The 19,709-nt window shown below is 38.2% G+C and overlaps 2 protein-coding genes across 2 annotated transcripts in view; one reads left to right on the plus strand and one right to left on the minus strand.

The window, feature by feature from the left end:
* The window catches only part of MCM9 (minichromosome maintenance complex component 9), a 124,402-nt gene that overhangs the window by 83,655 nt on the left and 21,038 nt on the right, over positions 1 to 19,709 (minus strand). Inside the window, exons 6-7 of the mRNA XM_011980672.1 lie at positions 19,102 to 19,227; positions 17,435 to 17,554 (exon numbers count right to left, since the gene is read on the minus strand). Coding sequence (XP_011836062.1) covers positions 17,435 to 17,554; positions 19,102 to 19,227 — 246 coding nt within the window. The remainder of the gene's footprint in view (positions 1 to 17,434; positions 17,555 to 19,101; positions 19,228 to 19,709) is intronic.
* Positions 6,237 to 14,659, plus strand: ASF1A (anti-silencing function 1A histone chaperone; the record flags this gene model as incomplete). The annotated part of the gene is made up of 3 exons (XM_011980685.1): positions 6,237 to 6,356; positions 11,106 to 11,282; positions 12,891 to 14,659. Coding segments are annotated over 3 exons (510 nt in total), but the record flags the coding sequence as incomplete, so codon positions are not given.

Consider the following 19,709-nt stretch of genomic DNA (forward strand, 5'->3'; position numbering starts at 1 on the left):
CTGGGGTCGCGCCGGGCTGGCTCAGCGCCGCCAACAGCCTCTGCGACCCTCCGGGCCCGGGCACGGAGGCTGGGAAGGGAGAGGCTGTGCGTGTGGTCGCGCCGGCGAGTTCGGAGCGGAGCCATCTTACCCAAGTCGAGAATTGGGCCAGCGACCCCGGCGCACGGCGCCTCTTCTTGCCCCTTCGCCCGCCTGCCCCCGGCGAAAGGGAGGCAGTAACTCTCGAGAGCTCACGGTGGAGTCGCCGCACTCTCCGGGCTGGCCATGCCTGGCCGCTTCGGGGAGGAGAGCGAGGCTGTCCTCGCGCTGATTTCTGGCTTCCTCGACCAACCAGCGGGGGAGGCGGGCGCAGGCTCGGCCCCTCCGCGCCGCGGGCTGGGCGCCGGCGCTCCCCGGGGGCCGCGGGTCCTGTTCGGCCGGTCCTCTTCGGCCGGTGCCCGGGATGCGCCGGGATGCTGGCGCGCGGGCTCCCCAACCAACGTGGACTCCTTTCCCCTAATGACGAAAAGCTAATCTCAGGAAGAGAAAGAGAGCTGAGCTAGGAAGTTACATTTAACCTAAGAGCCTAAGAGCAGAAATAAGATACTTAAATAATTTCCAGGACTTAATCTCTGCCTTCTAAATAGTCTGAAAGAAGACTTTCTTCAAGAGCGTGTTGAAATCTAAAATAACTCCACATCCAGATGCAGAACACACCCTAAACATAACACACAAACGTAGGCTAGGAAATTAAGGTAAACTCCTCATGTCAGTCCAAGAATTCCTGGTATTTTTTCTACATATATTTTAAGGTCTTAAAAATACGTATTCTTAGTATGTTTAGTAATAAATATTTAGAAAGCTAAAACAACAATTATCTTTGCTTTAATTATATTTTACTAAAGTAATTCAGTGCTTCATTTGCCAGTTTTGAAGGGGAAATAGTTTAACTTCATCGATGAGGGGCATACTTCTTTGAACTAGAAGTGTATTTTTAAAATGCTCTGAAGATGATTTGGCTAATCGTGGCATTTAAAACTTTTCATTTTAAAAACTAGTTTTTAATCTCTAAAATGTATATATCATATGTAAGGTTAATTTTAATTATAAAACAATATATATCATTGTAATAAACTTTTAGAAAGTTGTACAGGCATAAATAAAGTTAACAGTTCTCTATACTCAATGCCTTCCCCTATCTCCTTTAGGTAATCACAATTACTACTTTAACATGTGCCCCTCTGTGGGGTTTTTTTTTTTTTTTTTTGGTAAACCTATATAGAGCATAAATGCACATACATAGGGCAAATTTTGAAAGATGATTCATTTATTAAAATAATTTCAAATAGGCCATTGATAACACTTAGGGGTATTTTTCTTATTACTCTGAAGTCATCTGTATGATACTACTATGAATATAAGCATTGCAGCTACCAGGCCCATTTTTCACACCCAACAGTCAGTAATTTTTTTTTTTTTATTGCCAACTGCATATAAAAATAGACAAAAGAAAAACCATTGATCGGTCCATTCCAACTTACACCACAGTGTTTTTCAAATATACCACCAGAAGTTCTTCAAATTACAGGTATTTCTCAAGTGATGCCTTCCATTTTAGGAGTCAGCTCTGAACAAAGAAGATAGATGACTCAGGATGTCGTTACAGGGCTTTTACATTGCATAGATGAAACCAGCCATTCATAAAGCCAAAACATGTTCCATTTTTAACTGGGATCCATTCAGAACCCAGCTGAATCACATCAGGGTTTTACAGTACTGGTGTCAAAAATATACTTATTTCCAATGGTATATTTCACTTCCTAGGGACCATTACTGAGCATTTATTTAGTATTTTAAAAAATATTTTAAGCTGAGTCATACTGAAGCTGCAAAGGAATCTTTCAAAAAGGTGCCATGCCTGTATACTCCACCTAGAGGCTATGTGGATTAAGGAAATTGAGTTTACTTAGCAAAGGCTTCTTATAGGTTCCATACTTTTACATTATAGTTCTTTTAAAAATTCTGTTCTTAAACTATAGAATTTTTTTTTTTTTTTTTTTAATGAGACAGTCTGGCTCTGGCACTCAGGCTGGATGGAGTGCAGTGGTGCAAACACAGCTACCTGCAGCTTCAACCTCCTGGGCTCAAGCAATCCTCCCACCTCAGCCTCCTGAGTAGCTGGGACCATAGTCAATGTGCCACCACACTGGGCTAATATTTTAATTTTTTGTAGAGATGGAGTTTTGCCATGTTGCCCAAGCTGGTCTCGAACCCCTGGGCTCAAGCAATCCTCCCACCCCTGCCTCCCAAAGTGTTGTGATTATAGTGAGCCCACTGCACCCAGCCCAAACTATAGAATATTTTGAAAAGAATTTTCTTTGTAAGTTATTTTGCCTCAAGTCTCAAAGCAGAGTTTGGCCACCATTTTTCATACTTTCGTCAATAGCCCCCAAACATTTACTTTTCTTTAAGAGCTGCTCTGTAGCTTTGCTTCAGAAAAAGCTGTGAGGAATATCTGGTCTTAAGATAATTTGATTCTTTCTAATATAGGGCTTATATCAGGGGTTAAGACAGCCTGAGATCCTGGCTGGATGTGCTTGATGGTTACCAAGCCTGTACAAGTTTTGATTGACCATCCTGCCATTCTTAAATTTATATATAATCTTAATTACAGCTACTCTCAATTGAATACTTATACTAGAATTGAGCACGGTGTTTCATACTTTCCAACTTCAGCTTGTTCTAATTCCAAAGCCTACATACTTTCCACTAGACCACAGGTCTTCCCAAGTAGTGTAATTAGCTAAAAATTCCCTTGATGACTTCCCTCATTCACTCACTCTCACCACAAATGGAAATACTTTCAGGCTGGGTAAATCATTTAATCATGATTACTGTGATTAAATAAAAGTTAACGTTAAAATAAATGAACAGATTTCTTCACCTGAGAAGTTATGTAAAGCATCTGACCTTACCCTTTCTCCCTCAAATACAGGGGGCAGAGGAATTAAATGAAAGCTGGATTTAAAAAAAAAAAAACTGATGCTCATGTATAAAAAAGTACTGAGCATGTAAAACTCAGTAACTATAGCAAGCTTCCCATAAACATAAAAATCAATGTACAAGTGTTCCCTGAGTTGCAGCCTATTCTTGTTAAGGCAAGATTATCTCACCATCGCCTCTGCTCTCACTTCCCCTGCAAATAAATTCCCTTATTCCACTGCTAACTTCAGAGCTAGAAAGAATTTATCTTATCTTCCCAGTTAGGTTTTCAGAAGAAGCCCAGGGTTTGTAGGCATAGCTTGGATTCTGATTCTTTGATGTATAAACTATGAATTTGTGTAGATTACTTTACTTCTCAGAGTCTCAACTTATTTGCATAATGGTGATAATTTGATCCATATGATGAAGCTGTTGAGGTTTAAACAATAGGTATGAAGTGGCAGGACTAATACCCAGCATATAGTAGGTATGTTCTAAAATAGGTTTATAAATTATGGCTGTGCTCCTATGCCAGTCCACAAATGCCAATTTATACCACTTAGGATCCAGGGGCGTTATATGTAGTGGTACAATTATATATAAAATAAAAATTTATGAAAACCTTTATGTGATAATTTTTCTCTTTTTTTGGAGACAATCTCGTTCCGTTGCTTAGGCTGGAGTGCAGTGGCGCGAGCTCGGCTCACTACAACCTCCGCCTCCTGGGTTCAAGCGATTCTTGTGCCTCAGCCTCCCGAGTAGCTGGGACCACAGGCATGTGTCACTCCTCATTTTCGTATTTTTAGTAGAGATGGGTTTCACCATGTTTGCCAGGCTGGTCTCAAACTCCTAACCTCAAGCGATCCAGCCACCTCAGCCTCCCACAATGCTGGGATTACAGGCGTGAGCCACTGTGCCCAGCCACTCTTTGTGATGATTCTTAGTCTTATCCTCACTTGGCTAGTTTAGTACCTTTCACACCACTTGCTTAAAACAGTTTCTTCACTTGCTTTTTGGGTCACCTACCTCATTTGCCACTTGTTTTGTAACTTACTTTGTTTATTTGTCCTCTTATCTTTGGAGGTCTCGAATCTCATTCCTTAGAGCAAGCCTATGTATTTTTACAGCTTAACATATCATTGACAGTTTCCAAATTTTTATCCTGCCTATTCAGTATCTCTACTTAGATAGCAGACATCTCAAATATGTCTAAAATGAACTCCTGATTGTTCCTCCACCCCATGTCACCCCCCTGCAAAAGTGGCTCCTGCTGCTTTCATCTTAAGAATTTTATCCAGAATATAACTGTTGCACAGCTCCATGGCCACATGAGGTCCATGCCACTATAATTTCTTGCCTCAATTGTTGAAATATTGTTTCTTCCCTTGTCCTCTTACATTCTATATTGAACACAGCAATCAAAGCATTCCTTTTAAAATAAAAGTTGGGGCCAGGCATGGTGGCTCACGCCTGTAATCCCAGCATTTTGGGAGGCCGAGGTGGGCGGATCACGATGTCAGGAGATCGAGACCATCCTGGTGAACACGGTGAAACCCCGTCTCTACTAAAAACACGAAAAAATTAGCCGGGCATGGTGGCGGGCACCTGTAGTCCCAGCTTCTTGGGAGGCTGAGGCAGGAGAATGGCGTGAACCTGGGAGGCAACGGAGCTTGCAGTGAGCGGAGATTGTGCCACTGCACTCCAGCCTGGGCGACACAGCGAGACTCCATCTCAAAAAAAAAAAAAAATGAAAGTTGGCTCCTGTTACTGCTCTGCTCAAAACCCTCCGATGGCTTCCCATGCCACTCAGTGTGAAAGCCAGAGTCCTTATGATGGCCTTCAAAACCGCATGATCTGGCTGTTCCCCTCATCCTCAATTATAGGGTTAGTTGCTTTCCCCCTTGCTTTCATTCTGTTCCAGCCCTGGCCTCCTTGCTTTTTCTTGCCAAGTGTACCCTACCTCTGGCCTTTGTATTTGCCGTTCCCTCTGATGAGATACTTATATTGCCTATTTCTATCTCCATCAACAGATGATCTCAGGAGATGTCAGATGCAGCACCCTGCATCTGGAAATGTGCTGGAAGCTGGAAATATAAATGGTCTAGTTCTAGGACAGAGCCATGACATAATAGGTCCTCAGAAAGTGATTAGTGACTTAATAAGAGAAAATAAAAAAGGACCTTTCAGTTGATTGTAGTTTACAATACAATATAAATGAGCAGTACGTTACTATTTCTATTATCAACTTAGGGAACAAAATTATCTACAGTTACACAAAAACGGCAACACATGACGGCACTAACTAGATTGTCAAAAGTGACCCAGAAACTCACCCTTTGGGAGTGCTTATGTAACAGTGTGTTGAATGCAAGAGGCAGGCCCCACAGTGCAAAATACGTAAAGAATATGAAGAGGTCTCTCAGAGATGGTTTGTATTACAAAGTTATCTTCTTCCCCGACTAAACAGGAGACTCCTCCAAAGAGTTCTACTCATCTCTGGGTTCACTTCACAGAACACATTGTAAAGCATGCTCAGTAAAATCTGCTATATTGAATTACATGTAACGCCTTGAGTTGCACCTGAATGAATGTCTTTTCCTCCTGCCTATCTCCGCTGTGTATACTCTATTGTATCACGTGGTGTAAAGATCTTGGTTTCCTCTTCCCAATTTAAAGAATGTACGACACGGGGGTGCCATAAGGGAAAAACCCCATCGTCATCCTTTAGACAGTTGATGAGCTGAAGCCACTTACTTCTGAGCCACAAGGGAGGTTTTACTAATAATTTTTCTACTTTGGAGCTCTGTGATTATTTAGATCTCTGCAACATGGTATAGGGCTGCCCTTCCAAAGTGTGTTGAGGAGGACATTAAAAGATGACATACAAAAAAAGGGGGATTCCATAGCCAAATAAATTTGGGAAATGCTGGATTAATGTTACTGGTATTCTTTACTGAAGGATGTCTCAGAAAATTTACTATGCCAGTGTGCTTTATGAATCCTCAAGGTTTACAGCATTTCCCAAGTGTTTGGCTATGTTATCTTGTTTGTGAGGCACTGTCTAGGAACTAGTGTTTCACAAAAGAATATTTTGAGAAACTCTGATATAAAGTATGAACTCTGGTAAGAACTTTATAAAGAGCATTTCACTGCCTTTCTGGATTGCCATGAGAAGCCTAACAGCCAGTAAGTGGCTAAGTGGACATTAAAAGGGTCTTTGATGTCATCTGGTAATGTAATTACTGAATATGAAGTAATGCTTTGGTTTTTTAACCCTAGACTTGGAATGGAAAATTATCTATGTGGGCTCTGCAGAAAGTGAAGAATACGATCAAGTTTTAGACTCTGTTTTAGTGGGCCCTGTTCCTGCAGGAAGGCATATGTTTGTATTTCAGGTAAGATTAATCTTGGTAAATGTGTATGCCACATATGTTTTGAAGTAGACTATATTATCTATTATAACTGTTATCCCTTTCCTTTTGGGTTAAATAACTCTGTTTCTGCTGCATTCACTTTTAATCTGTTTCCATCTTGTTTTAGGCAGTCTCTGTGTCACAAAGGAACTCTTACTTCCTGGTTTTATATGCTGAGAGATGTTAATGTGATGTTTATTTTAGGGAGATGCACAGCCTGCAGTAAACTTTATACTGTATCATGGCACACAGGGTGGTGAATTTTGGGCTCTTCCTGTGAATAGCATCTAAGTATCAGACTTCCAAGGTGGCTGTCTAGCATCCCAAAACATGGATTCAAAATATCTAAAACTAACTGGCATTGTCAGTAATATGCATCTTCAGTTTATGGTTTTAGCCACTATAACTGATGATGTAACAAAAACAACTTTATTTCAGCATAATCAGTAGTTGAGCTAGGTTAACAGATATGTTTGGTGGATACAGATGTGTGGTCTTGGATCATTGGAATGACATTCCAGAGTTTACTAAAGCATCTAATAATCTACATTATCTTATAGAGGACTACTTTTGCAAATTTACTACCCCACTAGGTATTTGTGAGGAGAAGTTCTAGTCATAAAAATTATGTTCTTAGATACCACTGAGAGTATTTGGATCTATACCAAGGCTTCAGACATTGTCTTCTATATTCAAAAGTGTTATTTCTTTTAATCCATGTTAAATTGCTATATGAAACCATTCAATTATTCCTCAATGATGCATGCTTCTTTATAAGAGAGATATTTGTAATAGACCAAAGAGTAACTAGCCATAGGTTTTTTAAAACTACTATTAATTTCTGTTACAAGTATTTCAACCCAACAAAGTCCCATCAGTTAAGTGGAACTCACTGAAAAGACTTAATCCAGAAAGAAAATCTAACTCTTCCTATGCCTGACCTCTGTTTTCTCACTTCACAGATGGGACCAATTTAAATGAATACTGTTGGTCAAATAATCCTATCAGAAACTGGCAAAGAATCACTTAGACACATGCTATCTCTAGAGCTGCTACCTTTCCCTCCCCTGTCCTAAATACAGAATTTAGAATCTTGGTTTCCTAGCCGTAGTACTTTTGATTAAAAAGCAACAAATAATTTACGGTATCTAAAGAAATAGCTAAGAAAAGCTCAAATACACTAATTAAATATATGAATTAAAAGTGCTGTTAACCAAAGTTGTGTGAGTGCATGACCCTGTAAAAGACATGGGTAACACAATGCCCTGCAGGAGGAAGCACTGTACTTACAGATACAGGTCAAATGCCGACACCTCTGCTTATTGCTGTGTGACTTTACCTGCCTAACCTCCTCCCTTAGTCACTCCAGTCTTCTATAAAATGTGGATAATATTCTATCTCATTAAAATGTTATGGGGAATAAAACAGTACACTCAACTCACTCATAAATAGTGCCCTATTCCTATAATTAGAACTACATTTTTATTCTCTTAACTTCTTGAAATTGTTATATAAAAAAGCAGGACTTGCTTTGACCCACAGGCCTGGGGAACCCATACTTTACTGATAATTCATGATACAGTAAAAGAAACCTGGGTTGACATGTACTGATATACCTTTGGTTTTTTGTTTTTTGTTTTTTTGCTACTATAAGAACTTACAAATAAATGCCTTGTTATTGAAACAAACCCTGAAAATCTTTTGTGTTTGTTATTAAGCATACTCCTAAGCTTTTGGCTGAAAGTGCTATAGGAAAAAAATGTATTCAAAAGCATTTCCTGCCGGTGATCTTCACGTAGTTTTACCTTGGTGTCAGTGTACATGTTGCAAAAAAGAACAGAGGAGGCACAATGTATATTCAGCCTGAAGGTTTTGCAAAATTCACCATTATCAACAGAAAGAGACTAAATTACAGCTTTTGTTTTGGGTTTTAAAACTGCTATAGTAATCTCCTGGTCTGCCACAATTTTGCCTCTCTAAATGGTTAAACATGTCTTTCTTCTGAATGAGTCAAAGGCTACCAGGAAGATGTCCAGACATCTGCCTAGTATTGCCAGCTACAGTCAAAACAAAGATCTCTGCTCATCACTTCTGCATCCTAAATTATTTGAAAGGCCTGCAAGTTTCTCTACTCAAATTTGCTCAAAATGAATCCTTTTCAAATTGTAAAATGCTTTTAAAAAAATGTTTTATATTTACAACAGATTTTAAAACAGAAACACGCCTAGAACCAATTCACTGAAGGGAAGCAATATGGGGGCAGAGTTCTCATAGCAGTACTGAACTATTATGTATTTCCCATCTCCACCCACTTCCAGGTATATTAGAATCCGTTTGGGTACACTGGAAGTAATCTAACCCCTCTGCGCAGGGGTGTGTAGAATCTCTAAGACAAACAGCATATTCTCCAGGACAAGGCTGGCTGTCCCTATCCTGGTGTCTCGCCAAAGAGATCATAAACCCCTTTGGGACAGGAACTGAGTTACCGATGAATTCCAAAATAATAAGTGCTCAGAGCTGAGCCACACATGAGATTATAAAGATGAACTGGATGGGACTCCTGCCCTGGATAAAGCGTAGCATCTAGAAGAGAAGACTGAAAAATAAACATGTTTAGATCACAGGGCATACATTCTTAAAGAATTTGTGACAAGAAATATCAGCACATAAAAAAGGAATCTATTGATTCTACCTTCTGAGTTAGAAAGGGCATCACTAAGAATACACTCAGTGTAAGCTCCAAAAAAGATTAAAAGTTGAATTTTTCAGGATGTGAGAAAAGGACCTTTCAGGCCAAGGGAACAGTATGTTAGAAGCACAGGGGGTGAAATATTTCTTTTTTAAATTTGTTTTTGTAGAGATGGAGTTTCGCCATGTTGCCCAGGATAATCTCAAACTCCTGGGCTCAAGTGATCTGCCCACCTTAGCCTCCCAAAGTGCTAGGATTATAGGCATGAGCCACTGTGCTCGGACGGAGTGTGAAAGATTTATCACCAAGTTTTAAAGAACCTGTGTAATTCATATCTCTAGAACAAGGGTGGAGTTAAAGGAGGTATGAATGGAGATGTTGGTTGGAGACAGACTGAGAAGGGCCTTATCAATGAAGTTAAAGAACTGAGATTTTATCCTTTAGAAAAGGGAATACTCATCTGAGGGTTTTAATAATCTGAGGTTTTAAAACCAAAGAGAAAGGAACAGATCTGTGTTAATGCTGGTAGCAGTGCAAATGATAGGCTACAGCTGGGGAGATCAGTTAGAAAATTCTAAGCAATATTCCAGATAGGAGATGACATGAATTCAGCCTCCAGAAATGAAAAATGCTGAGACTGACTAGATATAGGAGATAAGGGAGTGAGCGTGACTGAGATTTTTAGCCTAGGACACTAGGTAGCAATTTTATGCCTTTTTGTATCATCTACCTGTGTTAAGGATACAGTAAACATTAGTCTTCAACTTTCCCAAGCTAAGGCATTGGCTAAAGTGCTCATCTAGGCCCAGGAATATTCCTTGGTGCCCTGGCAACAGGTAAGCTAATTTGCTGGGACTTGATCCATTTACCACCCAGAATGGCTGCCTCAGATGCCTCAGCCATCACTGCCTGTGTTCCCCAGCCTATGGCTCCTTCCATTCGGTCATCTCATTACTATCCTGCACACTACGGTGGATGGGACCATGCCCTTCACTCATGCTCTTAGTCTAGTCTAACTGAATTTACTTTTGCATTCCTCAAGGTTCACCTTACAATAGCTTGATTTAAAACAAGGTCTTTGACATCTGCCTAAAACAATCTTTACCTTCATTGGTTTCCACATTATGTGTGGTTTAAACAGCATACTATATTGTAGAGTCTAGCAAAGTAACTATTCATAATAGAGGGTTATTAATATTTTTTGAAAATCTGCTATGTAGCTATTTCCATCTCATTTTCAGTTTTGTTTTGTTTGAGACGGAGTCTCACTTTGTTGCCAGGCTGGAGTGCAGTGGTGCAATCTCAGTTCACTGCAACTTCTGCCTCCCAGGTTCAACCGATTCTCCTGCCTCAGCCTCCCAAGTAGCTGGGACTACAGGTGTGTGCCACCATGCCCAGCTAATTTTTGTATTTTTAGTAGAGACGGGGTTTCATCATGTTGGCCAGGTTGGTCTCAATCTCTTGACGTTGTGATCCACCCACCTCGGCCTCCCAAAGTGCTGGGATTACAGGCCTGAGCCACCGTACCCAGCCTCATTTTCAGTTTTATACTAATTTACTATTAGAATACCTGTGGGGGTGGTTGAGTGGGTATGAGAATATAAGTATCCTGGGTTGGAGAGGGAAACTGGTATAATAAACATTTGTGACCAACAGGCTATGAGGAGATAATACTTAACTAATTTAGGTCTGAAAATAATGACTGAAAAGGTTAAAATCAATTGCTGACTGTAAAGGTTTTATAATGAATAGTGTATAATCCTTCATGAATCACCACGCAGTGTAGCCAGAACTTCTTCCTTTTAGAAGTGTAGTCATGCTTTCAAGTATCGAGGGTCCTTATGTATGCTGTGGTGAAACATGAACTGTCTTTTCCAGCTTATTATAAGTCAGTCAAAAATGAGCATTTTCCTTCTCAGTATGATTTCCAAGTTTTTGTTGTTGCGTCCTCAACTGATGGTTCTAGGTGACAAATTCCAGTCTTGCCTGCCACTAACAGCCTTTTGTGTGTGTGTGTTTCTTTTCTTTTTAATTTATTCTAGGCTGATGCACCTAATCCAGGACTCATTCCAGATGCAGATGCAGTAGGCGTAACTGTTGTGCTAATTACTTGTACCTATCGAGGACAAGAATTTATTAGAGTTGGCTATTATGTAAATAATGAATATACTGAGACAGAATTAAGGGAAAATCCGCCAGTAAAACCAGACTTTTCTAAGGTAATGTTCTTACTATTCCTTTTTAACTGCTTTTACTATACAATTTTTAAAGCAGTTGCTATTGCAATTTCATAGTATACTATTAAAATGGCTTTGAGATAAAATAAATCTGAGGTCCTTATGCCAACTGGGCAAACTAATTATTGTTCCATTACCATGGATGACTTTAAACCCTACCTTCAGATGAGTCATTAGTAATTAATGTAGGCAGACACCTTGAGCATTTCTGATGGTTTAGAAAAATGAAAGTACCTCTTTTTTTTTTCTGAGATAGTGCCCTGCCCTGTTGCTCAGGCTGGAGTGCAGTGGCGTGATTTCAGCTCACTGCAACCTCTTCCTCCCAGGTTCAAGCAATTCTCCTGCCTCAGCATCCCAAGTAGCTGGGACTACAGGTGTATACCAACACACCCGGATAATTTTTGTATTTTTAGTAGACACGGAGTTTTACCATGTTGGCCAGGCTAGTCTTGAACTCCTGACCTCAGGTGATCTGCCTACCTCGACCTCCCAAAGTGCTGGAATTACAGGTGTGAGCCACCGCGCCCAGCGAAAGTACTTCTTGTAAGAGACAGGCCTTTGTTTATGGCTTTCTGTATAGCATTTGCCATATTGATTATTCCCATCATGATTCTGTTCATTTCAACCTTTAGGACATACAAATTCATTTTTGTTGTACTAATTATTCAGTGATGATATTTTTGTGTGTAACTCTTCCCAAAATTGTGAGAGAAAGTTTTGTGTTTGTTTTTTCTATGAACACAGTTATCTCAAAACACCTACATGCTTTATCTGCTATTCTTAGAAGTTAAACTAATGGTCTTAAATATTTCTGGTAACTGAAAACAGCTTAAATTCTGAGTGAGAAGATGAAATCTATGATTCAGTATTCTTAAAGATACTTAGTACTTTCTGATTTTTCACTGGGAACTATAACAGTTTAGTAACTGGTGATTTTGTGAGAGTACACAGTAAATGAAGTTGAACATGGCACTCTATCTGCCAGACCATGCAAGAAAAATTACATGGCAACAGAATAGAATGTTCTCATGTTCTCCTTTCTGATAATAAGGCAGAACTATTTTTCACCCTTGTTGTGGTACCTTCCATTGATCCAATTTGTTATCTCTGAAGCACCTTGTATAGCACAAAAGAAAAGAAACAGGACTGTTTCTAAGAATGAGCTGTCTTTAAAAGGTGTAGGAAACCATTAATAATAATAAGACGTATTTGACAATTTTTCATTTTCCTTGAAAACATATCTAAACAACATAGTAGCTTGTTAAATAAAGCATCTTCTAAAGCATTCACTTTCAAAAAAGAGGAGATTCTTTCTTTTAGAAAACGGAAGTATAGGAGTTAAGTAGTTAAAAAGCCAGACAAATCCCCTCAGATTCTCCGTATATTGTTTCTGTTCGTCTAAAATAACTTCTTTGCTACAGCCCTAGTCCTTATTAGTTATATTTAAGGTACTTAACTTGAATTATACCTTTGTATATGAACTTAGCCCTTTAGAAGTACTAACAGGAACCATTTTAGTAAGCTCCTATTTGTATATGGTGATTTAACTTTTGTAGTGTTTACCATCTGGATGTTTCCTTTTTCCTCTAGCTTCAAAGGAATATTTTGGCATCTAATCCCAGGGTCACAAGATTCCACATTAATTGGGAAGACAACACAGAAAAACTGGAAGATGCAGAGAGCAGTAATCCAAATCTACAGTCACTTCTTTCAACAGATGCATTACCTTCAGCATCAAAGGGATGGTCCACATCAGAAAACTCACTAAATGTCATGTTAGAATCCCACATGGACTGCATGTGACCACCTACCATCCCTTTAGTACAAATTAAGCTATTAAAAATACACAGAACTATTTCCCTGAAATTCCGTAAGTACATAGTCAAAACACAATGTGAAGAATTTGTTTAAAAACATCCTGTAGAAAGTTTATAAGAAAACCAGTATTTGAACAAATTGTGGAATATAAATACAACTATTTTTAAGTAATTTTTTTCTCTAATGTGTTATTTTATTTGTTCTGAAACTAATCTGATTAAAGCATATATATTATTTTCTTCTCCTGTATATGTAATGAAAGCACTTATAAAGAAACATGAATCATTAGACCAGGTTGTAAAGATGTCTTGGCCTCCGGGACAAAATCTTTGGACGACTATTTTACTGGCCTTTGAAAGAACAAAGTTTACTTCAACTAAAATGTTTCTTCCCGTGAAGACATATAGTATCATTTTAATTTAAGGAGCAGATTTCCATTCTTTTTTGGCATGTCCTTAAAAAGGGGATTTGAAATCAACTATATGCTACCAAGAACTTGAGGATCCAATTTTCCAAGCCACCATGAAGCCTCTTATGGCTACTATTATAGTTCATGTGATGTTGGAGAGCATTTGATTTGCTTTGTAAGAAAATAACAAACATGGCTAATTGTTTAAAAGGTCCCCTGGCTATGGTTTTTGTTTTTATAACAGAGTTCAGAATATCAGCATTTCTTGAATCATACATCATTATTGCCCAATGAATTTAAGACCAAATACAGTATCGGGAGAAAATACAAACTCCCTATGTTTAAGAATAGGAGATTATAATGGCTCAAATTTGTTCATTTGATTTCTAAAAATACCGTGAACTTTAAAAATTCTTTTAATAGATCATGTTATTGGCAATATTTATATAAAAACCATGGATTTAGAAAGGTATATTTAGCTTTATCATAATAGATATGTTACTATTTTGGAAATATATATATTTTCACACCTGTAGTACTCTTCCCCATTTCCTCTGACACTCATGCAGAATGAGATCAGGCATATTTGTGGTTGACGTACTCTAGATAGCTTTTCCAACAAGTTTTTGAAAAGCAATCTTGGAAAGGAATTAATTAACTAAATGGGGTAAAAGGTTTCTTTTTCTTTGAGAGTTAAGTCCTTCCTCAAAAATTTTCTTATGCTCCATAAAATTAAGGGTAGAATATTTTCATTATTCTTGCAGCTAAGCAAGACAGCCATATGATGCAGGTTATGCAGTGCCTTCATATCTAAAACTTTTATACTGCACTTTTTAAAGCTTTTATGTTGAGGAAAGGAAAAGGGCATTTGTCTAAATACGGATTCTGAGTTGTATATATTTCCTATCATTCTAAAAAAGTGAATTTGTGAAGCAAAAGTTTTGCCAGATGTTAAACTTTGAATTTAATATACCAGATTATTAAAATATTGTCCATTAACTAGTTCATAGATTTTAAAAGTAAAATACTTGACTGTTAAAACTATATAAAGAAAATCTCATTTGTCTAATTGCAATTAAAAGAAAAATGTTAAAATATTAAAATGAAAATAAAAGCATTACTTTCCAACAAAGAGCTCAGTGGTTAATATAATAGGAACAACACATGTGCTTATTAGAAATAAAGCATCTATAGCCAAATCACCAAATAAAGCCATTTACTGCTGAGTTTTTATTCTAATTATAACAATCTATTTGTAGTGACATCAAAGGGTTAGGTTTTTGTATCAATTTGTAAATGGACAACCAATTTTCACTTAAGCTTGGGACATGCAAACCATTACCTTTTGTTATCTTAAATTTTATCACTCTTAAGAATTTTCTTAAATTAATGACTGAAAATAGATTTAGACTTCAAACATTAGAAACTAAGAAACTAGCACATAGGTTGTTTTCTTTTCCCCCCTCTGGTCTAGCCTCATTTACCGATACTACATCTGAAGAACTGTTTTCCACCCTTTTGATCGTAGTAAATAGCTGTGTCCTGAGAATATAAACATGAACCAATGACTTATGCCACTAAGATGGAGGCAATAAGGGTATTATTTGGGCTGAGAAAACATTACAGAAGTCTGAAGAAGTATGCATGCATTTATTTGCCCATTCATAACCTTATACAACTTTAGGCTCCCATATAACTGTACCATCTAATTTTAGGATTTGGGATTTCTAGCTTTCCCAAGCATGTCTATGGCAGCAGTTATCAAAACTTTTTACCATAATCCATGGTACAAAAAGGTTAGGGCCAGGCACAGTGGCTCACGCCTGTAATCCCAGTACTTGAGGAGGCTGAGGCGGGTGGATCCCTCAAGGTCAGGAGTTCAAGACCAGCCTGGCCAACATGGTGAAACCCTGTCTCTACTAAAAATACAAAAATTAGCCAGGTATGGTGGTACACACCTGTAATCCCAGTTACTCAGGAGGCTGAGGCAGGAGAATCACATGAACCCAGAAAGCAGAGGTTGCAGTGAGCCGAGATTATATCACTGCACTCCAACCTGGGCAACAGAGCACTAGATTCTATCTCAAAAAAAAAGCACGACTCCATAAAAAGTTTATGTTAAAAATTTTCATGAAAACACACCCTTAGTGTACCTTTACTATGCAGTATTTTGGTATTTTTTATTGTATTTCACTTTGAAAGTGCTGGTTTTGACCCACTGAATTGACTTTTAATCTCTATAATGGGTTGCAATACACAATCTGAAGAAAGGCTAGTCTGGCCCTTTGGGTAGACCAGAAGTAGCAATAACTATTCTGCAACCATAAAATTTATATTCCCTATACTTGTTCTCTCATATTTGGATTATGATCTTTGCATTACAAAGGAGGAAATGTGCTAATACACTTTTATACTAATTCACTAATCCAGTGAATCAGCAGCAATTCACTGTCAAACTGCCCAAATACTCTGAAATTACCAGTCATCCACTAGATTTTCTTGACACTCTACATAATTAGGAAACATTCCACATAATTACTTGGGGAACGTCTTTATTTGTTGTTGGTGTCATTTTATACAGAACTTAGAACACTGGGTCATACGGATTTAAAATGCATGGGAAATGTTCTTTATATATTCGTGCCTAGTATCCTGAAGTTTGTCTACTCTTCTCAATTCCAAAGATCCATTCTTGTCGATGGCTAATACACTGTTTATATTTCAAAACCTGAGACCCCTTTAATAACAGTTTTCCACTTATATAGGACCATTAATGGGCCATTTTCTGTTGTATGATAAATTTTAAAGTGTAAGTTTCTCATTAGAAATTTGAGCATTCATTAGGCCAGTGGAAGTTAATCTGACTTCCTTAACAAGCAGCAAACACTTTTAAAATGTGTGAAGCCAAGGGTCTGTTTTTAGAAGACCAGAAACATCACCCAGTCAAAACTGTAAAAATACAAAGTAGCATCAAACCTACTTTTTGTTTGTTTGTTTGTTTGTTTTTTGAGACAGAGTCTTGCTCTGTCGCCCAGGCTGGAGTGCAGTGGTGTGATCTCAGCTCACTGCAAGCTCCGCCTCCCAGGTTCACGCCATTCTCCTGCCTCAGCCTCCTGAGTAGCTGGGGCTACAGGCGCCGCCACCACGCCCAGCTAATTTTTTTGTATTTTTAGTAGAGACGGGGTTTCACTGTGTTAGCCAGGATGGTCTCGATCTCCTGACCTCGTGATCCGCCTGCCTTAGCCTCCCAGAGTGCTGGGATTACAGGTGTAAGCCACTGCACCCGGCCTAAACATATTTTTTTTTAATTTTTTTTTTTTCTAAATTTGCTAGGTCACTTTATTTATAATCAAATCTTGACATTCTACCTGCAAAGGTTTTTTAATGTACTTGCTAAAGAATCATTACAACTTATGAATGAAGCTCCACATTGCAATGATGAAAGTATATTTTCCACATACTAATAAACATTCCCTACCTAAGAAATTTCAGTAGGCGCTACTGTTGCCTATCAGATTTATAAGCATGAAAATGCCTTAAGCTGTATGCCATCTATCTACTTGGTAAAGTGAAATATCCCCCTCTTTAGTCTAACATTCTGGTTGTTGAGTCTTCATAAAATGCCAGATGATATGGACTTTTTCCTGCATAAAAGTATGAAGGTAATCACTAGAGAATGAGAAAATAGAATAGGGTTGTTCAAAACTAAGATGCAAAGTGAAGGTGGAGCTTTCAGGATATTTTCTTAGAGCCACCAAAATAACACTGCATATTTCCTTCCATTTTTAGCAGTAACTTAAACATTAGCTTGGAATTTATCCCATTATAGGTAGTTTTTCCTTAGAAAAAAACATTGTGTTAACTTCTGAAGTAATGTTACATTACTTGAAATTGTCACATAGAATACCTGCACTAGTAGATCCAATTCCTGTGGTCAGCACAGATCTTGGTGTAATCTTTGCTGCATATTTGAGGAATTGAGATTTCCCTGTGCCGGGATCTCCAACCAATAAAAGATGAGATTCACCTAGGAAAAAGCAAATATGTGAGGTTTTAAATTTCTATAAAAGGGCCCATGAACTAAGAATAATTAGAAAATGGTCCATTTGGAATGCCAACAAAATTTTACAGTGTTTTTACTGTGTACTTTTCCATAGGGTTGTTTGAGAAAGGATTTAACTAGAAAATCTTTAGAAAGTTAACTGTCATAAACATAACAATCCTTAATTGATTACTAAATGTGACATAGAATCTAAATTCTATTAATAAATTATGTGCTATTTCCAGATGTTTAGGCCTATGTTTAACATTTTAAAAAATATCTGGGCCAGGTGTGGTGGCTCACACTTGTAATCCCAGCATTTGGGAGGCCAAGGCAGGAGGGTCACTTGAGCCCAGAAATGTGAGACCAGCCTGGGCAAGACTCCATCTCTACAAAAACAAATAAACAATTTTTGGCTTATAAAGTTTCTGATTTACTCTATTTTTAAATACCAAACTACTATGATTAAATTCTTGCATACAAGTCATACGAGTATTTTATTCTATTTTTATTTAAGCACTTAGAAGTATTAGGGATTTTACAAGTACTTTATAAATATCAAATTACTTATGTTTCCAACAGTTAAGACCTTTTCATTTATGAAAAGTTCATTTAGTAACTTAGTGAAATATGTATCTTAAAATAAGTACTCATTTGGCAAATGTAGCATAAATAACATGTGCATATCATGTGGTACATATGATTTCACTGACCAAGTTTATTCAGCAATACTCAAGTGTTCCCTAAATACATTAATAGGAAACCCCTATTTAAGCTCAACATTTGGCAGAGTGCCTTGCAAAACAGTAGGTGATCAAAACATGTAAGTACACCTTATACTTAACTATTCTACACTGTACTATATGGTTTTCGAGTCTCTACTAAGCCTGATTTATAATAATGTCCTTTTAGTCTTTTGGTTTAATTTTTGGTTATTATGGCCCACATGCGGGGACATAATAACCCGTATGCCAGACTCTGGTTAAGTGTGTTAGCTGCAAAAGAGCTTTCTGCCATCTGGACATAATTATACACTTAAGAGTAATCTTTTCTTGAAGGTGTGACCTGCAGCAGCACCCCATGGCAGATGGCACATTTGCTATCTACCAGCAGAAGGGGAATCAGCAGGCAGATGACTGAAAGCAGCAGTCTAAGAGAAACACAGTGACAGCCACAGATGGAGAGACACTGACTGGAGACATTAAAATGCACTATTTCTAATCTTTTTCCTTTTGAAAACAGACCGGGGATCCAACAAAAAACACAGTAATAGAAACAATTTTATTTTGTGGCATTCTTATAGGCTATAGCAAAAGTATATGCCATAGAAAAATGTAACTTCTTTCAGTCTTTCTGGAATTCTATAAAGTAGCTTCCAATCTATAGATGCTAGACTAAGTATGAGATATTCAGACAACTGTCAGCTTTATAAGATTACAATTGGAAAATAAGCAGTTTTTATTCGGGAAAGAAAAAGTTCTAGCTTCTCTCCATGTGTCAATATTACTCAAAATTTCTAAATAGGTACTAACCTCTGACCCGTGTTCCTGTCGCATCAGTCCTTTGAATCCCACCAGCCAGCACCATGGCCACAGCAAGCTTTACTAGATACATTCCAAACACTTGAGGGCACAAGCTAGCCAATATTACATTCCTTCCTAGGAAAAGCAGAAAGATCAGAAATCAGCAATAATTTTCAAGAAACCCCAACTGAAATCTCCTTTCCTTTCCTATCTGACCATCCTCATTTAAATATACTCTATTATGTGAAATGATCAAGAGGTCCAATTCCAAATGACTAACAGGATTAAAGGAGGAAATAACTTTGTTTTGGTTCAAAATGTCCTATTTTTTTGAGACAGGGTCTCACTCTGTCACCTAGGCTGGAGTGCAGTGGCATGATCATAGCTCATTGCAGCCTCAAACTCCTGGGCTCAACCAATCCTTCTGCCTCAGCCTCTTAAGTAGTTGGGACGGCAGCTGTACAGTACCATGCCCAGCTAATTTTTTTTTTTTTTTTTTGGAGCAGCGTAGTCTCATGTTGCCCAGGCTGGTCTCACCCCCAGTCTCAAGCGATCCTTTCCTACTGGCCTCCCAAAGTGCTGGGATTACCACCCAGCACTTATGAGTGGTATGAGCC

The sequence above is a fragment of the Mandrillus leucophaeus genome, unplaced genomic scaffold, assembly GCF_000951045.1.
Source record: "Mandrillus leucophaeus isolate KB7577 unplaced genomic scaffold, Mleu.le_1.0 Scaffold1047, whole genome shotgun sequence".
NCBI classification, from domain to species: Eukaryota; Metazoa; Chordata; class Mammalia; order Primates; family Cercopithecidae; genus Mandrillus; species Mandrillus leucophaeus.